Source organism: Amblyraja radiata, chromosome 11, assembly GCF_010909765.2.
Source record: "Amblyraja radiata isolate CabotCenter1 chromosome 11, sAmbRad1.1.pri, whole genome shotgun sequence".
In the NCBI taxonomy this organism is placed as follows: Eukaryota; Metazoa; Chordata; class Chondrichthyes; order Rajiformes; family Rajidae; genus Amblyraja; species Amblyraja radiata.
The window spans coordinates 21,497,241-21,514,329 of NC_045966.1; the positions used below are offsets into that span (position 1 = coordinate 21,497,241).

The window sequence follows — 17,089 nt, forward strand, 5'->3', positions numbered from 1 at the left end:
GGGGTGATCACTGTTCAGCACGGACTAGGTGGGCCGAAGGGCTTGTTTCTCCACTGCATCTCTAAACTAAAGTAAACCTGGTTGTTTTAAAATTGTTCAACAATGCTTGCACCCAAGACAGCATGGATTAATTCCCTTGAAGTACTCCAAAAGGCTCATTGTGAAGGAAGGACATAATCTGATGCACATCGGAAGTGAATTTATATCAGGCACTTCAAGAATTTCCATGGCAGAAACATATTACTAGTCATTGTATATTAAGTACATTTTCATTGCCCAGCACGGATATAAAAAGCAGCACTATTCAATTTATAGACTATTATTGCCCTTCCTGTTTGCAAATCTCCCACATCTACTGCAGAGTGCGGCAAACATAAGTGGCTCTCAAATTAACATACTTTGCTGCATAAATGCCAGGTACAAATCCATGGGCTGCTCCAAGCACCTGCTCATCCTAATTGTTCGCTTCCATGCTGCAAGGATTGTTCATTTACTCATTACAACATGAAGAAAATGCCAAGTCATTTAATTCAAATGCAAACAATTACTGCGCTTTAATTATTTATCACCTGACTGCCATCATTTTGAATTAAGAAGGTAATCGTTTACATTTATCAAACAGTATCACGTTGAAGGCATTTGTTATTATACTCAATTTAATCAGATTATATGTAAAATAGTTGATTATGATGTTCTATTTCATTAATGTTTTGTTCAGGAATATTTTTGTAACTTAGTACAATTGTACTCTTGGAATACAATTCAAGTGGTTCCAGAAATCTTTTTATACTCCATTTAACATTTGGACAATTACCAGCCTGCCATTGATAATAGTGCTATGTATGTATTAGATGTTTTTGTGTTGCAAATTAACAGAATGCACAAAAATCATCATCTTGGACAAGGGGAGGAAAGAGGGGTGGTGTGGTGGAAGTTGATTTATTAGGTTTAGATGTGTTGAAGAATGTTAAGTGATGATTCCAGATTATATGCAATGCTGTTAATGAGCAGAAACTGGCAAATGTCTGTACCTGAAACTTGATTCTACAACTGCTGTAAAATGTTTGATGGCCACAGCTGAGGACAACATGCTTGGTGAATGCAGAGCGATCCCTGCAATCAACAAACAGGAAATGAAAAAATATCTGCTGATTCAGGTGATGGTTACAATCTGAAACTGATGTGGATAACATTTGCCGCTTTGATGAAAACCTCTCCCATTACATGGGAACTGCCTTGTGTCTAGAGTTCAGATGGGGAAGACAGAAATATTAATGTATCCTTAGATTTGGGAACTTCAGCAAACATAATATAATTATGCAGCCCTCTCATGCTAAAGTTCGTAAATAGTGTGAAATGTGATCATAATATTGGCCCGAATGAATATACGTCTTGATTTTCATCAGCACCAGTATTTAAGGTACACAAAAATGCTGGAGAAACTCAGTGGGTGCAGCAGCATCTATGGAGCGAAGGAGATAGGTGACGTTTCGGGCCGAAACCCTTCTTCAGACTGATGGGGGGTGGGGGGGAGAAGGAAAGAAAAAGTGAGGAGGAGGAGCCCGAGGGCGGGGGGATGGGAGGAGACAGTTCGAGGGTTAAGGAAGGGGAGGAGACAGCAAGGGCTAGCACAATTGGGAGAATTCAATGTTCAATGAATGTTTTGAACTCCAGATGAATTAGTATCTACCTCACAGAAGGGGTATTTAATCTGTCCTTGCACGGTGCTACAGTGACTATGTTGGTTGAAGACAAAGTTCTGGAGTAAATCAGTGGGTCAGGCAGCATCTCTGAAGGACACGGAGAGGCGACATTTTGGATCAGGACTCTTCTTTGGAATAAGGGTCTATGAAAAGTTCCTAACTTAAAATGTTGCCTATCCATATCCTTTAACGAAGGGGAGGTGATGAATTAATGAATTCCTCAGAAATGAAATAGAAATATGTTTTGATTCACTCTGAAAATTAGCACAAGGATCCCTTCCCCAGGAAATTAAATATCTAACTTTTGCCGTATTGAAAGAAGTCAATATATCACTTGCTGACATGTAGTTGGGCATCAAATTAATTGATTTAACATAATTCAATGCAATCATTCTGTAAAGAACTGGATGCTTGAAAATTCCGTGTCATGGTGACAGTTGTGACACAAGAGACTGCAGATGCTGGAATTTGGAGCAACAAGCGATCAGCAGGAGGAACATAGCTCATTGGGCGGCATGTGTGGAAGGAAACGAATGGTCAATATTACTGCATCGTGCATCATGCTGGATACATGAAACCCTGCATCATGATAGATACAGTGATCTCCCTTTTGAAAAAGGGTGGTTACAACTTACAAGTCTCATTGCTGCAGTTGTCACAACTGAAGACAAGCCAAAGGGTGCAGTTCTATATCAATTCCCGTAGTCATGTACAGTCATGAATGTGCTACCACAATGGAGGATGTGCACCTGATCTCCCGAATATAATTTTATTTCATAATTGTGTATAAAATCCTCCCATTGAAGAAAGAGTTTTGTCGATTTTATCCACTGGCTAGACATCCTGGATTTTTTTAATAAGCCTTGCATTTGCTCATTTCCCATTATGTAGGAGGTATACATTAAAAAAAAACACTATTCTAAACACTATTTGACCCATTCCATTTGAAGTAACATTACAATAATTCCCCATTTGAATGTTTTGAACTCCAGATGAATTAGTATCTACCTCACAGAAGTACATTTTCTAAGTTCCCTTAAAACTGTTTTGGATTTTGTTTTGCATACTCCCTTGAAACTTACAAGGGCCTCATTTCCAGCTCTCTGGAAGTTCTTTCAATGCTTCCTTTAAGATCATTGGGTTCTATTTCCCACTCTCCCTATAAACTTAAGGACCCCGTTTTCTGTGCTCCCTTTAAACTTACAGAGCTCACTGGAATACCTATTACACTACTGCGTAACATGTAAAACAAAATAAATTAAACTTGTTTTGTGGTATTATTGGGAATAACATCTAATCGTTCAACAAGGTACCATCAAAGTCCCAAGTGCCGGATTATCAGTGTTTTACTCTATCCAGGAATTCATTTCCTATGGCTTGTTGCTACTGTTACAAACAAACTCAGTACTGTATAAATATAGCAATAGTGTTTCTGTCAGAGGCAACCCAGATCACCAAAACTACTGGCTTTCTGCCATGTCTCTAATGCCAGGGCTACCTCAGCACACAATGCAAATAACAGGCTGCCAACAGCCTGATTGTATCATACACGCTGTCTGCACAGGCAGCCCACAGACTCAGGGGAAAGATATTAACACAAAGACAAACAAAGGCACCACTTTTAAAGCTGCACATGCACAGTCTTGCACATACATATGGAAAATTGATCTGTCTGCAATACAACATTTTGCAATATAATTGAAGCAGTTTAAACAGTGGTAAGTCTGGGAATCAGGCACTTGAAGAAATAGATTTTACATTTATTTCAAATTACACTGTTTAAATCCTGCCATTAAAGCGAATAACAATGCAGAAATAATGTAATCCCAGAACCATTGGTACATTATGGCTGCAGTCTGTATCAACTAAAAAAAGCATTGTGGCAAGTTGCCATGGTTCATTAGCAGAACCGCCCTAGCCCATAATTCCAAGGATCTAAAAGGATGAGGGTGGCTGGTTCATAGGATACCACTACCGATAACATACTATCCAGGTCACACACAAGGGGGCAGCACGGTGGCATAGCGGTAGAGTTGCTGCCTTGCAGCATCAGAGACCCGGATTCGATCCTGACCACGGGTGCCGTCTGTTATTGAGTTTGTACGTTTTTTCCGTGACCGCGTGGGTTTGCTCCAGTTTCCTCCCACACTCCAAAGATGTGCAAGTTTGTAGGTTAATCAGCTTAGGTAAAATTGTAAATTGTCCCTAGGGCCTGTTTCCACGCTGCATCTCTGAACTGAACTAAACTAAAACATTCTGACTTGGAAATATTTTACTGTTTATAAACCATATAACCATATAACAATTACAGCATGGAACAGGCCATATCGGCCCTTCTAGTCCGTGCCGAACACTTACTCTCACCTAGTCCCATCTACCTGCACTCAGACCATAACCCTCCATTCCTTTCCCGTCCATATACCTATCCAATTTATTTTTAAATGATAAAATCAAACCTGCCTCCACCACTTCCACTGGAAGCTCATTCCACACAGCTACCACTCTCTGAGTAAAGAAGTTCCCCCTCATGTTACCCCTAAACTTTTGTCCCTTAATTCTCAAATCATGTCCTCTTCTTTCCATAGCTACTCTACTTGTTTCCCTTACCTCACATAATTCAATATCCTTCTCCTTGGTGAATACCGAAGAAAAGAAATTGTTCAATGTCTCCCCCATCTCTTTTGGCTCTGCAGATAGCTGTCCACTCTGACTCTCTAATGGACCAATTTTATCCCTTGTTATCCTTTTGCTATTAATATAGCTGTAGAAACCCTTTGGATTTACTTTCACCTTACTTGCCAAAGCAACCTCATATCTTCTTTTAGGTTTTCTAATTTATTTTTTAAGATTATTTTTACATTCTTTATACTCCTCAAGCATCTCATTTACTCCATGCTGCCTATAATTATTGTAGATCTCTCTCTTTTTCCAAACCAAGTGTCCAATTTCCCTTGAAAACCATGGCTCTTTCCAATTATTACTCTTTCCTTTCAACCGAACAGGGACATAAAGATTCTGTACTCTTAAAATTTCCCCTTTAAATGTCCTCCATTTCTCTACTACATCCTTCCCATAAAACAAAATGTCCCAATTCACTCCCCTTTCAATCATTTTGCATCTCCTCAAAGTCAGCCTTTCTCCAATCAAAAATCTCAACCCTTGGTCCAGTTCTGACCTTCTGCATAATTATATTGAAACTAATGGTATTGTGATCACTGGACCTGTAAGTGCTCCCCAATACATACCTCCGCCACCTGACCTGTCTCATTTCCTAATAGGAGGTCCAGCACTGCCCCTTCTCTAGTAGGTACCTCTATGTATTGCTGCAAAAAACTATCCTGCACACATTTTACAAACTCCAAACCATCCATCCCTTTTACAGAATGTGTTTCCCAGTATATGTGTGGAAAATTGAAATCTCCCACAATCACTACCTTGTGCTTACTACTAATATCTGCTATCTCCTTACATATTTGCTCTTTATGGTCATTGAATGAAATTATGGAAACTGCTTCCCAAGAGCATTGAGGAGTACTTTCTCCAACAGGACTGGTGCAGTTAAATAGGCAGTGCAATGCCACCATCATCACAAAGGCAATTAGGGCTGTGCATTTCAGTGCTGACCTTTCCTATCGACACCTGTGTCCTATGAGAGAGAGAAAAAAATAGACTGCTGCAGAATCAATGGTATGACATTTATTCCAATTATGCTGATTCTGAGTATTTTGTGTGAACTGGGTTAGTTGATAATAGGAACGATAATTGACATTTTCAAAACAAATTTAAGATCATGATTTTACATTATTTGAATCACTTAATTAAAAAAATAAAGAGTTTTAATTACTTAGCATGCCGTGAAATGAACTACTTTCAATTTTGATTTGTCAGTTTTGGATTTTAGTAAAATTACTGCAATGTAATTTATTTATCTCAGGTATAATTTACCTGTCAGATGACCAAATTAATTATCCTGATATTTCACACACAAAAAATAAAATATAAAGCTGTTAATATAAAACTACTCAAATACTCTGATTCTCTAGTGACACTGATCACCATGAATGGAGAAATTACATTAATTTGCAAGAGTAAATTTATACTCCCTAACACACATATTGAAATCTCAGGAACAAATTAAATTACTTTTCTCTTCCTGTAATTGCCTCAGCTTCTTTATCAATGTATAATCATTACTGTTGACTTTCTACAGGATTTTTCTGTTATATATAGTGTTTCCCATTATGTATCTCTCTTTCTCCATGTCAAAATCCTTTTTTTCTATCATTCTTACATCATATATCCTTTTTTGCACCATCCTATTCATTTGTTTCTCAATGTATCTATGTGCCTCTTTTCACTTCTTCAATTTTAATTCATTGAGTTTCTGTCTCTTATATTTTCTAAGAGCTCCGAAATGCTGTAAAAATCAGAGGTGAGAGTTAGTGGTATTGCAATTGCTCCTTGGTGGGGCTGGGCTGCCAGACAAGTGCTGCTTAATAAGAAGTGAGAGAGAAAAAGGGATTTGGGGAGAAGTATAGAAAAAGCATTCAGGGATTTCTGAGCTGGAGTAAACAGGGGATTAGTGTATGTGTTAGTGTGGGATGAATTTGGCTTGTGCAGGAGAAAGAAGCTTGAATAAGATACAGAACCATAAATAAATAATAAACATGACATATCCTTGCTGCATTGATAGCAAAACACACACACAAGTATGAATTCAGTATGAATTTAAAAAAAAATTATGAACAGTCCATTAAGATTAAAGTCTTATGATTGAAGTAGGTTTGAAGGTTGGCTGAGTGTGAATATAGGAGGAAGTCTGATCCTGAAAGGTGCATTCAGAATAAGGTGTTCAAACTAGGGTAGGACTTTCTCAGTGAGCGGGGAGCCCTGGGGAAACACACCAGGTCAGGCTTCCAAGATGGCGGCCAACCAAGGCGACTATTTGCATGCTAGCCACAGAAGCAGATCTACAATCACATATTACAATCGCTCCACACTTTTAAATCTCTACTCCTACAGCAACATTTCTTTCTTTAAATATGATATCATGCATCTATACACTGTAAATCATTTATTGTCTTTCCGCTGACTGGTTAGTATATGCAACAAAGGCTTTTCACTGTACCTCGGTACGCATGACAATAAACTAAGCTGAACTGAACTGAGTGTTGTAGAACAGAGGGACCTAAGGCTACAAATACAAATTCCCTGAACGTGGCATTGCAGGTATTGGCGGTGAAGAAGATTGTTGGCATGCTGGCATTCATTAGTCAGGGCATTGAGGATAGAAGCTGGGATGTTATCTTGCACTTGTACAAGACATTTGTGGGGTCAAACTTGGAAGTATTGTGTTCAATTTTGGTCATCCACCTATAAGAAAGATGCTATTAAGTTGGAAAGAGTGCAGAGAATATTCTCAAAGATGTTGCCAAGACTCAAGTAACAGTTCCAAAAAGACACAAAGTGCTAGAGTAACTCAGCGGATAAGGCAGCATCTCGTGGTCAGGATCAAACCCACATCTCTGGCTCTGCAATGCAGGAACTCTACCACTGCGACACGTGCCCGCCCCTGGTTTAAAGCTTAGGTTAATATTTCAGCCGACTAATAAGCATGGAGATGTTTATTTTGATCCCTTTATTCAACGGCCGCCTGACATGTCCAAAAAAAGCTAGCAACTGCGGCATGTAGATCCCTTTCAAAATCACAATTGCAAATGTTAACAATTTTAACAAATATTGGCTTAGAAGTTTCATGAGGGAAAGTTTGGATACTCACATGCAATGCGGACAAAGGCTTTTTGACTTTTCGTGGTGCCTGTGGCACTCCATGCCACGCACTGGCACCAATATTCTTCTAAGCCAAACATTTTCTCTACCTGCTGGCGTGAAATATCAGTTCTGACCTGTAGTACCATGAGCCCTGTAAATAACAACAATTTTATCAGCAAAGTCTAAAGGCTTTAGTTGCAATGTGTATTATTATCAACCACGTAAATAACAGTGTAAGCATACTTTTGACTGCTATTAGCACCCTTCAAATACAGAAAGTGCATGTACCATTTATTATTGAAAAAAATGGATTACCATCAGGTAGGCTTTAAATGTCAGGAATGTTTTATTTTGAAAAAAAATATTATTCACAGATTCCTGGTACATTGGGTAGAGTGCATTTAATAGCCAAAATAATTGAAAAATGAAAGGACTTTTTTATAAAATGGTGCAAGCACCATAGCTCTAGGCAGATTATTCTGACATATTGACTTAGGGACAATAGAATGTAAGATAGTAAACATACAAGATGCAATGTTAATTCCAATTGTATAATAGATATTTTTGTTGTGGCAATTTCTTGCATTGCATGGTTCTAAAAGAATGTGGTGCGATTTAAATAAGCAGAAAGATTACTATGCTGGTGATACATGTGCTGTCATGGCACTTGACTTGGATGAACAGAATAGCCAAACACACTGGTAAGGTGGTGGAACTGTCGGTTGGCACCAGCAAGCCTGATGCCGTCTCTGAAGTGAAACAATTAAAAACCTGGAGGCACAAGAGGTAGCTGATTCCGGAATCCATCAGTCTCGGAAGCATCAAGAAATAAATATTAATTGTATTAATTAATTACTGGAGAATCCACTTTAGGAAGCTGGAGAAATAACATGGTCCTTGAAAAGAGGAACAGGGGAGGACACAATCACATGACCCATGTGGATGATGAGAATCTTGGGAGGAAGTTTGAATGTGTTAGTGATGTATTGATGAGGTACGTCTCATCCTGGTATTACACATCTGCAGAAAGACAGATCTAATGAGATTGAGCAAGGTGAACTCAAAACCTCTAGTTAAAATGATAACACATCCCAAACAAATCGCACATACAACATTCCACGTGTGATTAGTTCTTTTTTGGGTATTTTATAAACCCTATACAGTATGTTGCACCTATTGGAAATAGACACACAAAGCTGAAGTAACTCAGTGGGACAGCCAGCATCTCCGGAGAGAAGGAATAGGTGATGTTTCGGGTCGAGACCCTTCTTCAGACTCGGGTCTCAATCCAAAATGTCACCCATTCCTTCTCTCCAGAGATGCTGCCTGTCCCATTGAGTTACTCCAGCTTTTTGTGTCTATCTTCGGTATAAACCAGCATTTGCAGTTCCTTCCTGCACAATTGGAAAGATTGATGCTTCAGCAGTTAGAAACTCTCACAACAATGTAATGAGTACCAAAACATTATAAAGATGACTCTTTGTGTGATACCTGGAAAATTCCACGTACACATGCAAAAATCCTCCATTCCCCAGATGATGGCAAACTTCTGAAGCAAAATTTCAAGGTGTGATTGCTTTGGCCTAAGCTTCAAAAACAAAATTAGAGATTGTAAGATTACTAATTATTTCAGAGAAAGAACTAACCTGAAAACGGGAAAACATTTTATTTCAAAGAAATGCAATTATTAGAGGAGGTACACTCTACACTGGGGGTTTGAAAATGGTGGAGAATTCAATATGATGAAAGATTCTTTCACCACAGCTTACACCACCTGCCATTTTTCCAGGTATGGGATAATGTGAACATTGCAAACATCCTCAGGTCTACCATTACAAGATCATTCATGTTATAGGTCTGAGAGTATTTCCAACCGTTAATGCACCATTCACTGAGTACATATGTATCATAATGTCCAATATTGCAAATAGACAAAGCTTTCCAGTACGAACATCACACTTGGCACAAACATTTCTTTCGGCGCATCGCAAACCTGTGACTGAATTAGTTGAAATATCAGCAGCCTCCTCAGCCGGAAAGAACGGTTATTAAAAAGTAGAGTTATTAAAAGGAAAAGTTATTAAAATTTCCCATTTCATCTGGGTCTGACATATTTCCCTGGCTTGCAGCAAAACACAGAGAAATACAACATATTTTCAATAGACTCAATCATAACATTCTATCAATGGGAGCAATCACCCAGGACTTGCCCCATTGATTTGGAGACGTTTCTTGCCAAAATTAGCACCATAATATAGGATTGCAGATAGCTAAATTTCACAGGCCCAATGCAAGTGTGTTTTTCTAATACGGGTGCATTTTACATGATATTTTTGACAATAAATGTTTATAACGTCATATGAACTTGAATTTAAAATATACAATTGTGGGAAATAAACACTAGAAAACTGCAAAACTCAGAAATTTGCTGCAGAGGACTAAAGCGTCTTTTCTGTTGCACAACTAATAATTAGGTGCCTATTAAAAGTACTCTACTTCACTAAATTTTAACCTTTACTCTCTTATGTTTTAAACATTCTCCATTGTGAATAATTTATCAGGATTAACTTTATTAATTCCCTTCAGAATCTTGAAAACTTCAATTAAATCAGCTTTAAATTTCCTCATTAAAACATTAGATCACGAAGGCACTTTCCAAATGACTTAAGGCAATTTTATAAGTAAAATGGGGAGCTTGGATGGAAAGCACAGCAGGCTTGTCAGATGGTCTCATTCATTTAAATGGGGTTATCAATCTTGATTGAGAAAGGGAAGTGTAGATTTGTGTGGCTTTCCCCTATGTTTTATTGAATGGACCATATTGTGCTTTACTCAGCTTGAGACTCACACTCATCTCCTGGAGCACTGCCAACCTTTTCCAGTTCAGCGGTTCCAATAAGGCTTCACTGTCATGGCCATCCTAAAAAGCAAGATGACTGCAAGCAGCAATTCAAAAATAGCAGAATTAGACTCCCTATAACTGCTCCACTATTTCATAAAATCATGCCTGATCATTTCCCACAGTGACACATTTCTGAACTGGACAATAGACAATAAGTGCAGGAGTAGGCCATTCGGCCCTTCGAGACAGCCGCCATTCAATGTGATCATGGCTGATCATCCACAATCAGTACCCCGTTCCTGCCTTCTCCCCATATCCCTTGACTCTGCTATATTTAAGAGCTCTATCTAACTCTCACTTGAATGCATCCAGAGAACCGGCCTCCACCGCTCTCTGAGAATTCCACAGACTCACAACTCTCTATGTGAAAAGGTATTTTCTCATCTCCATTCTAAATGGCTTACCCTTTATTCTTAAACTGTGGCCCCTGGTTCTGGGCTCCCCAACATCGGGAACATGTTTCCTGCCTCTAGCATGTCCAAACCCTTAATAATCTTACATGTTTCAATAAGATATCCTCTCATCCTTCTAAATTCCAGAGTAAACAAGCCCAGCCGCTCCATTCTATCAAAATATGACAGTCCCGCCATCCCGGGAATTAACCTTGTGAATCTACGCTGCACTCCCTCAATAGCAAGAATGTCTTTCCTCAAATTTGCAGCCCAAAACTGCACACAATACTCCAGGAGTGGTCTCACTAGGGACCTGTGCAACTGCAGAAGGACCTCTTTGCTCTTATACTCAACTCCTCTTGTTATGAAGGCCAACGTGCCATTCGCTTTCTTCACTGCCTGCTGTACCCTCCAATCCACAGGAACTGATCCTAAATCTATAGAACATTGGAAAATGATCACCATGTCCACAATTTCTAGAGCCACGTCCTTAAGTACCCTGGGTCGCAGACCATCAGGCCCTGGGGATTTATCAGCCTTCAGTCCCATCAGTCTACTCAACACCCCTTCCTGCCAAATCAGGTGGCTGCATATGTGGTTTGGCCCCAAAAAAATTACAACAAAATGTTTCTCAACCGTTTTTTGTAGTATCAGGTGTGCTTAATAAGATACCAAATGTCTACCACAGTCAGACCACTGGAAAGGTACAATTTTCAAGATGATGTTCAAGATGGCCTTAATCCTTAAAATACCCATTATTCCTTCATTATTCATCATAGACAAATAATTTTGGTGCCTAACCCCATACATAATTGTGAAATCCAAGATTGCGGACCAATATGGCTGCCAAGCTATGAAAATGCCCATTACTACTTCATCATTCATCATAGACTAGTAATTTTGGTGTCTAACCCCATGTTTTGGGGACCGAGGAATTCAATTAGCAGATTTAAAATATAGTGAAGTAATTACATTACAAAGCGATTACAAATCCCATTTCATTTCTGAAAAATAACTTTGATCCGCACCAGATTTACAAATAGTCATTGTCACACTCTTCCTCCTGTAAAGGCCGATTGTGTCGATTCTCACAATTCTCGTCTTGACATGGTAGTCTGTATCTTCTGCAACTACACCGTCTTGTTCGGCAGGCAGTTGTGCAATTACAGTGGACCATCTGCAGGAGGCTTTATGGGGCAGCACTTTTGTTGGTCATAACTGGCACAAACCGATTGTCCCCCAGTTTCTATCCCCAATCCACCGCATCCATGTCACTCTCGTTGCCAATCCTCACCATGATCTGGTAATACACTCTAATACAATGATATTTAGTCAAGGACTCGGTAGGAGGGAGACGGTCTGGGGTAACAAATGACTTGACGCAAACAATTTGCTTGCTAAGAAGGTTGTAGTGCAAAGAAGCGAGTGAATCGGTACTCTATCCATCAAACATAACTGCCATCGCCTTCCTCCCAAGGTCCTCTATGACATTGTTTGTTTGATTTGGAAGCAGAAACGCATTGGCACAGATCTGGATGGTCGATTCACCATTCGCAATTTTCTGAAACGCTGACTTTTTGCCAACACTAAAAATGCGCAAAGTTGTATCACATCCTGTGAAAGCGTGAATAAACAGCAACTGAGAACACAAATAACTACCCAGGACTTGCTTCATCTCGATGATATCGTACACCTTCGGTGTGGACTGGTCAGAACAAAAAAAGAGGTCCTTATTGTTCAGCATCTCAGCATAGTGTAGAAGAAGAATGAGTAAGTCTGTATCCTCCCCTATCAAGGTCGTGGGCTGATGTTGTGATGCCGTAATTGCAGCCTTGACAATGTCCACGTCTGCATCCCCTGATGCATTGATAACTTCTGCAGTTTCTCAGCTACAAGATTAATACGTCCTTGTTTGTTACAAGGTCTGGAAAGGAAATCATCCTTTCTTCCCACAAACTCAGTTTTTGAATTGAAGTTGATGATTGGGTGGGTGTTTTCCTCATGTCGCTGATGCGTATTGTCTTTGATGGAAGGACCTTCGCTATAATCATCAAAAACTACGGTCGCTTTACCATAATGGTGTATGGTAAAGTCGGCGTACGAGTTTGCAATGTTACCATAACTGCCACCACTTTTCCATGGCAAGCGATGAAGCAGGGAGCCACCGTCAGGGACATAATGTTCAGTTAGTGGGATAGAATCAATGACAGTTTTGTTTGACTCCTTGCTTGAAAACACATCGATTGCATGTGCTAGTTGGGGCTTGTCGGCTTTACGAAATATTTCTTTGGCTTCAAATAGGGATGTAGGGAATGGGCTTACCTCATAGGTCTTTACATCTTCCAGTGAAAGGTCTCTGGTTTTGGACACAAATAAAAATAGTTGGAACGCCAGAGCAGAATCAGTGGTTCGGCCTTGGGCAACTTTGATGTTGGATTCGTCTGCAAGGGATTTTGCCCGGTCTTTCCGTTTGAACGAGATCCCAAAAACTGTTTTTCTAACCATTTTTTAACGATCTCGCGCCCAACATTCTTGAACCCATGAACATTTACATCCTCTTTAGCGACTACACCATTAACAATGTTTCTAAGAGATGGGTCTGAAGAGAATGGCGTGCAAGTGGAACGTTTTTCCTTGATCTTTTCCAAGTCAGAGTGATCTCGTTTCATCCTTGCTTCTGTTGATTCTCGGTGTTGCTCGCTGGTCGTGTAGGTGAGATCATTGAATTTGTGCATGGCGTTGTTGTACTCAAATGTGATGGGTGTGGACTTGGTCCACAACGCGCACATTTCTTCGGTCATTCATTCCACTTCCATGAGTCAATCCTGTACTCCTCTTCAAGGACCGCATCAATGTCTGTTCGATGACAAGGTCAGAGCTAAGGCCTGCCTAGAACTGGTTGCTCCGGCGGATCAAATGGAAACCCTTGGAAAATTTGACATATACATCAGGATGTCTGGTCTCGAGTTGTCACATTTCTTGGATATACAATGATAATTTCATTCAAGAGCATATTTCAATTCTCAACATGGGCATAGTTATACTGTAGCTCCTATTATTTGATTTTCATGTGTCATGTTTGTTTTTATGAGGCAGACCTATACTTGCACTGGAAAATATTCCTTTTTATGCTATTATTACACATAAAATGGATCTTGGATGCCATCTTGAAAATTATACCTTTCCAGTGGTCTGACTGTGGTAGACTTTTGGTGTGTTATTAAGCACATCTGATATTACAAATAAAATGTTGAGAAACCTTTTGTAGCAATTTATTTAGGGTAAGGTGGTTTTTTGTCATATATGATGTCGCCTAAATATGAATTTCCTTCATTTCCTCCGCCACCCTAGATCCTCTGGCCACTAGTACATCAGGGAGATTGTTTGTGTCCTCCTGTATCTGTTCAACTTGTCTGCCATTTCCTTGTTCCCCATAATAAATTCACCCTTTTCAGTCTTCAAGGATCCAGTTTTGGTCTTAACTAAATGTTTCCTCTTCACATGCCTATAGAAGCTTTTATTACCCTCCTTTATATTCTTGGCTAGATTCTATACCTCTCAATTAAGTAACAACCAATAATCTGTCCTCCTCTCTCTTGAGTATACCCACCAATTGATCCTCCGTAATCCTGTTCCAAGGATTCAGGCTCTTCTGGGTGAAGAAATATTTCCTCATCTCTTCATTAAAATATTAACCTTATTTGGAGACTATGATCCCTAGTTCTAGACATTCCAAATAAAACATCAACTCTGTATCAGCCCTGACAGGCTCAGTAGGAATTTGATGTACTTCACTAAGAAAAATAGTCACATTTAAAAACAGTTTTAACAGATTTAAAGAATTAACAATTAATTGTAAATCTATTTAGGAACACATCAGGGTGACGCAATGGCGCAGCTGGTGGAACTGCGGCCTTGGCGCCAGAGTCTTGGGTTTGATTCTGACTTTGGCTGTTGCCTGTGTGGAGTTTGCATGTTTTTGCTGTGACCATGCGAGTTTCCTCCAAGTACTACAGGTTCTTTCCAAATCCCAAAGTCATGCAGATTTGCAGGTTAATTGGCCTCTGTAAATTGCCCATGGTGTTTAATGGATGGGTGAAAAATGTGGGATAATGTAGAATTGGCGTGAATGAGTGAATAATAATCGGCTTGGACTTGCTGGGCCAAAAGGCCTTTCCATGTTTTAGTTTATAAACTAAACATTTAAATGTAAAAACTATTCATTAAAAAACTTATTTAAAAAAAAAACTTTTTCATGCAGGCCAGTCATCCCACTCAAATGAATTTAGTAGTGTGGAATTTAGTACACTATTAAATGTACTAAATACGCAAACTGGTTATCTTCATATTTTGAGTATAACTTGAAATTTGATTCAATGATTTCAATGGAACTGAGTTTTGGGAGGAGAGTCTAAGGGACATATGTTACTCTACCTTGTATTTAGCATCTAGAAAGGTAAATTAATTAATACCATAACATGTTTAACTTTGAATTGATTTTCATAATAAAATAAAAATATCATTTTATATAACATAGTAAATTACCTTGAAGAGATAAGAGGCTATAAATTCAATTGCATAATGCAACTATTTTATATTTCAAGTAAATGAAGCTCATCTAAAATTAGATTTCCAACAAGGATAATGCTCGGTGCGCATACTAGAGACTTCATGAAATGTAGTCACTGCATTTGACACCCTCACACAACGATTACCATGAAAGTTCAGTGACTTGCACTGAAATTCATGATTAATACAACCCTCATGATTTTCTGCACCAAATTAAGTCAAATGTGAACAATGCAGATTTGGACAGAAGAGATCCATGATTAATTAAAAAGCCCATTCTTGTCTTGGTTAAAATGCTTGAAGGTAGACAAAAGTGCTGGAGAAACTCAGCGGGTGCAGCAGCATCTATGGAGCGAAGGAAATAGGCAACGTTTCGGGCTGAAACCCTTCTTCAGACTGATTGGTTAAAATGCTCAAATGGATGTGAAGCACTAACTGGGTAGTCCAATGGTGAAGATTATCTCAGCATGGTACTTATTGATTTAAATTCAATCATTTTGCGCCCCTTTATCTTTGAACCAAGTCCCTGCTTTGTCAGCATAAATGGTAACTGGTATAGACTAAAGATAGACACAAAATGCTGGAGTAACGCAATGGGTCGGGCAGCATTTCAACTTCTACCTATGCTCCCCTCCCCTCCCCCCTCCCCCACCCACTTCCGTTTAACCAATTACTCTGCTCACCACATTGTATCCCTCTTGAGTTCACATCATACCTAGTCAACAATGGACCCACCAGGGCACCATCCTGCCTGCGATCATTTATGGCTGATCATGATTGGTCCTGGTCTTTTCTCGGCTCCAACTCTTCACCCCCCTCCCCCTCCCACCCCACCCCCATTTTCAGTCTGTAGAGGGGTCCCAACCCATGAAGCCACCCATCCTTTATCTCCAGATATGCTGCCTGACCTGTTGAGTTACTCCAGCACTTTGTGCCTATCTGCAGTTCCTTGTTTCTGCATAGTAACTGGTGGACAATGGACACCCCATGTTAAAATATTTAATGCATAGGTACATTCTAACTATTAGAACTGAAGAGGAAGCCATGTTTCCTCAACCTTGCAGGATTACATAAGGTAGCAAATCATATAGTCTTCTTTTTTCCTGGGTCCTGGAGGGACCTTCAAACACCGACATCCTAGCTTCACCTCTCTATGTCAACAACTGCTGTCCTATAGGCAATTGAAGGAAATATGGTGCCTATTCCGGGAGAAGGAGCCATCTTGGTGAACGGCTGCTAGCCAGCAGCCGTCCGTTTTAAATTCGTTTTTTTTATAGTTTTTAGTGAGTCCTGTTTTTTGTTTGTAGGGGATATGGTCTTTTAATGTGGGGGGTAGGTGTAAACTTTATTTCTAGGTCCCTACCTGGTCGGTGTGGCAGCCTTTTCTCCGGGCTGCCCGTCGACCCGTCCTCGTGGCCTACCTGCGGGCTTGGAGCGCCGTTTCCTGGCGGGGACCGCCCAGCACCTCGGCCTCGGCGGCGGCACAGCGTTGAAGCGCTGGAGCGGAGTGGAGTGGCGACGCCTCCGAGAGCAACATCTCCAGGCTGCGGGTCTGCGGAGCGGAGAGGCGGCGCCGACTTTTTCATCGGGAGTCTGGGAGCTCCAAACCGGCGCCGACTTTTTCATCGGGAGCCTGGGAGCTCCAAACCGGCGCGGCCTTGTCGGCTTCGGCAGCCGCGGGCTCCAACCAGGAAGCGGCCGTTCCAGGTGGCCCAGCCGCCGAAAGGACTCTCCCGACGCCGGGGCAATAC

At 40.2% G+C, this 17,089-nt stretch overlaps 1 protein-coding gene across 2 annotated transcripts in view; it reads right to left on the reverse strand.

Annotated features, from left to right (window-relative positions):
• Nucleotides 1-17,089, reverse strand: part of unc5a (unc-5 netrin receptor A) — a 423,148-nt gene that overhangs the window by 138,831 nt on the left and 267,228 nt on the right. For both annotated transcript variants that reach the window (XM_033029473.1, XM_033029472.1), the window contains exon 3: nucleotides 7,483-7,626. In XM_033029473.1, the coding sequence (XP_032885364.1) occupies nucleotides 7,483-7,626 (144 nt within the window). The remainder of the gene's footprint in view (nucleotides 1-7,482; nucleotides 7,627-17,089) is intronic.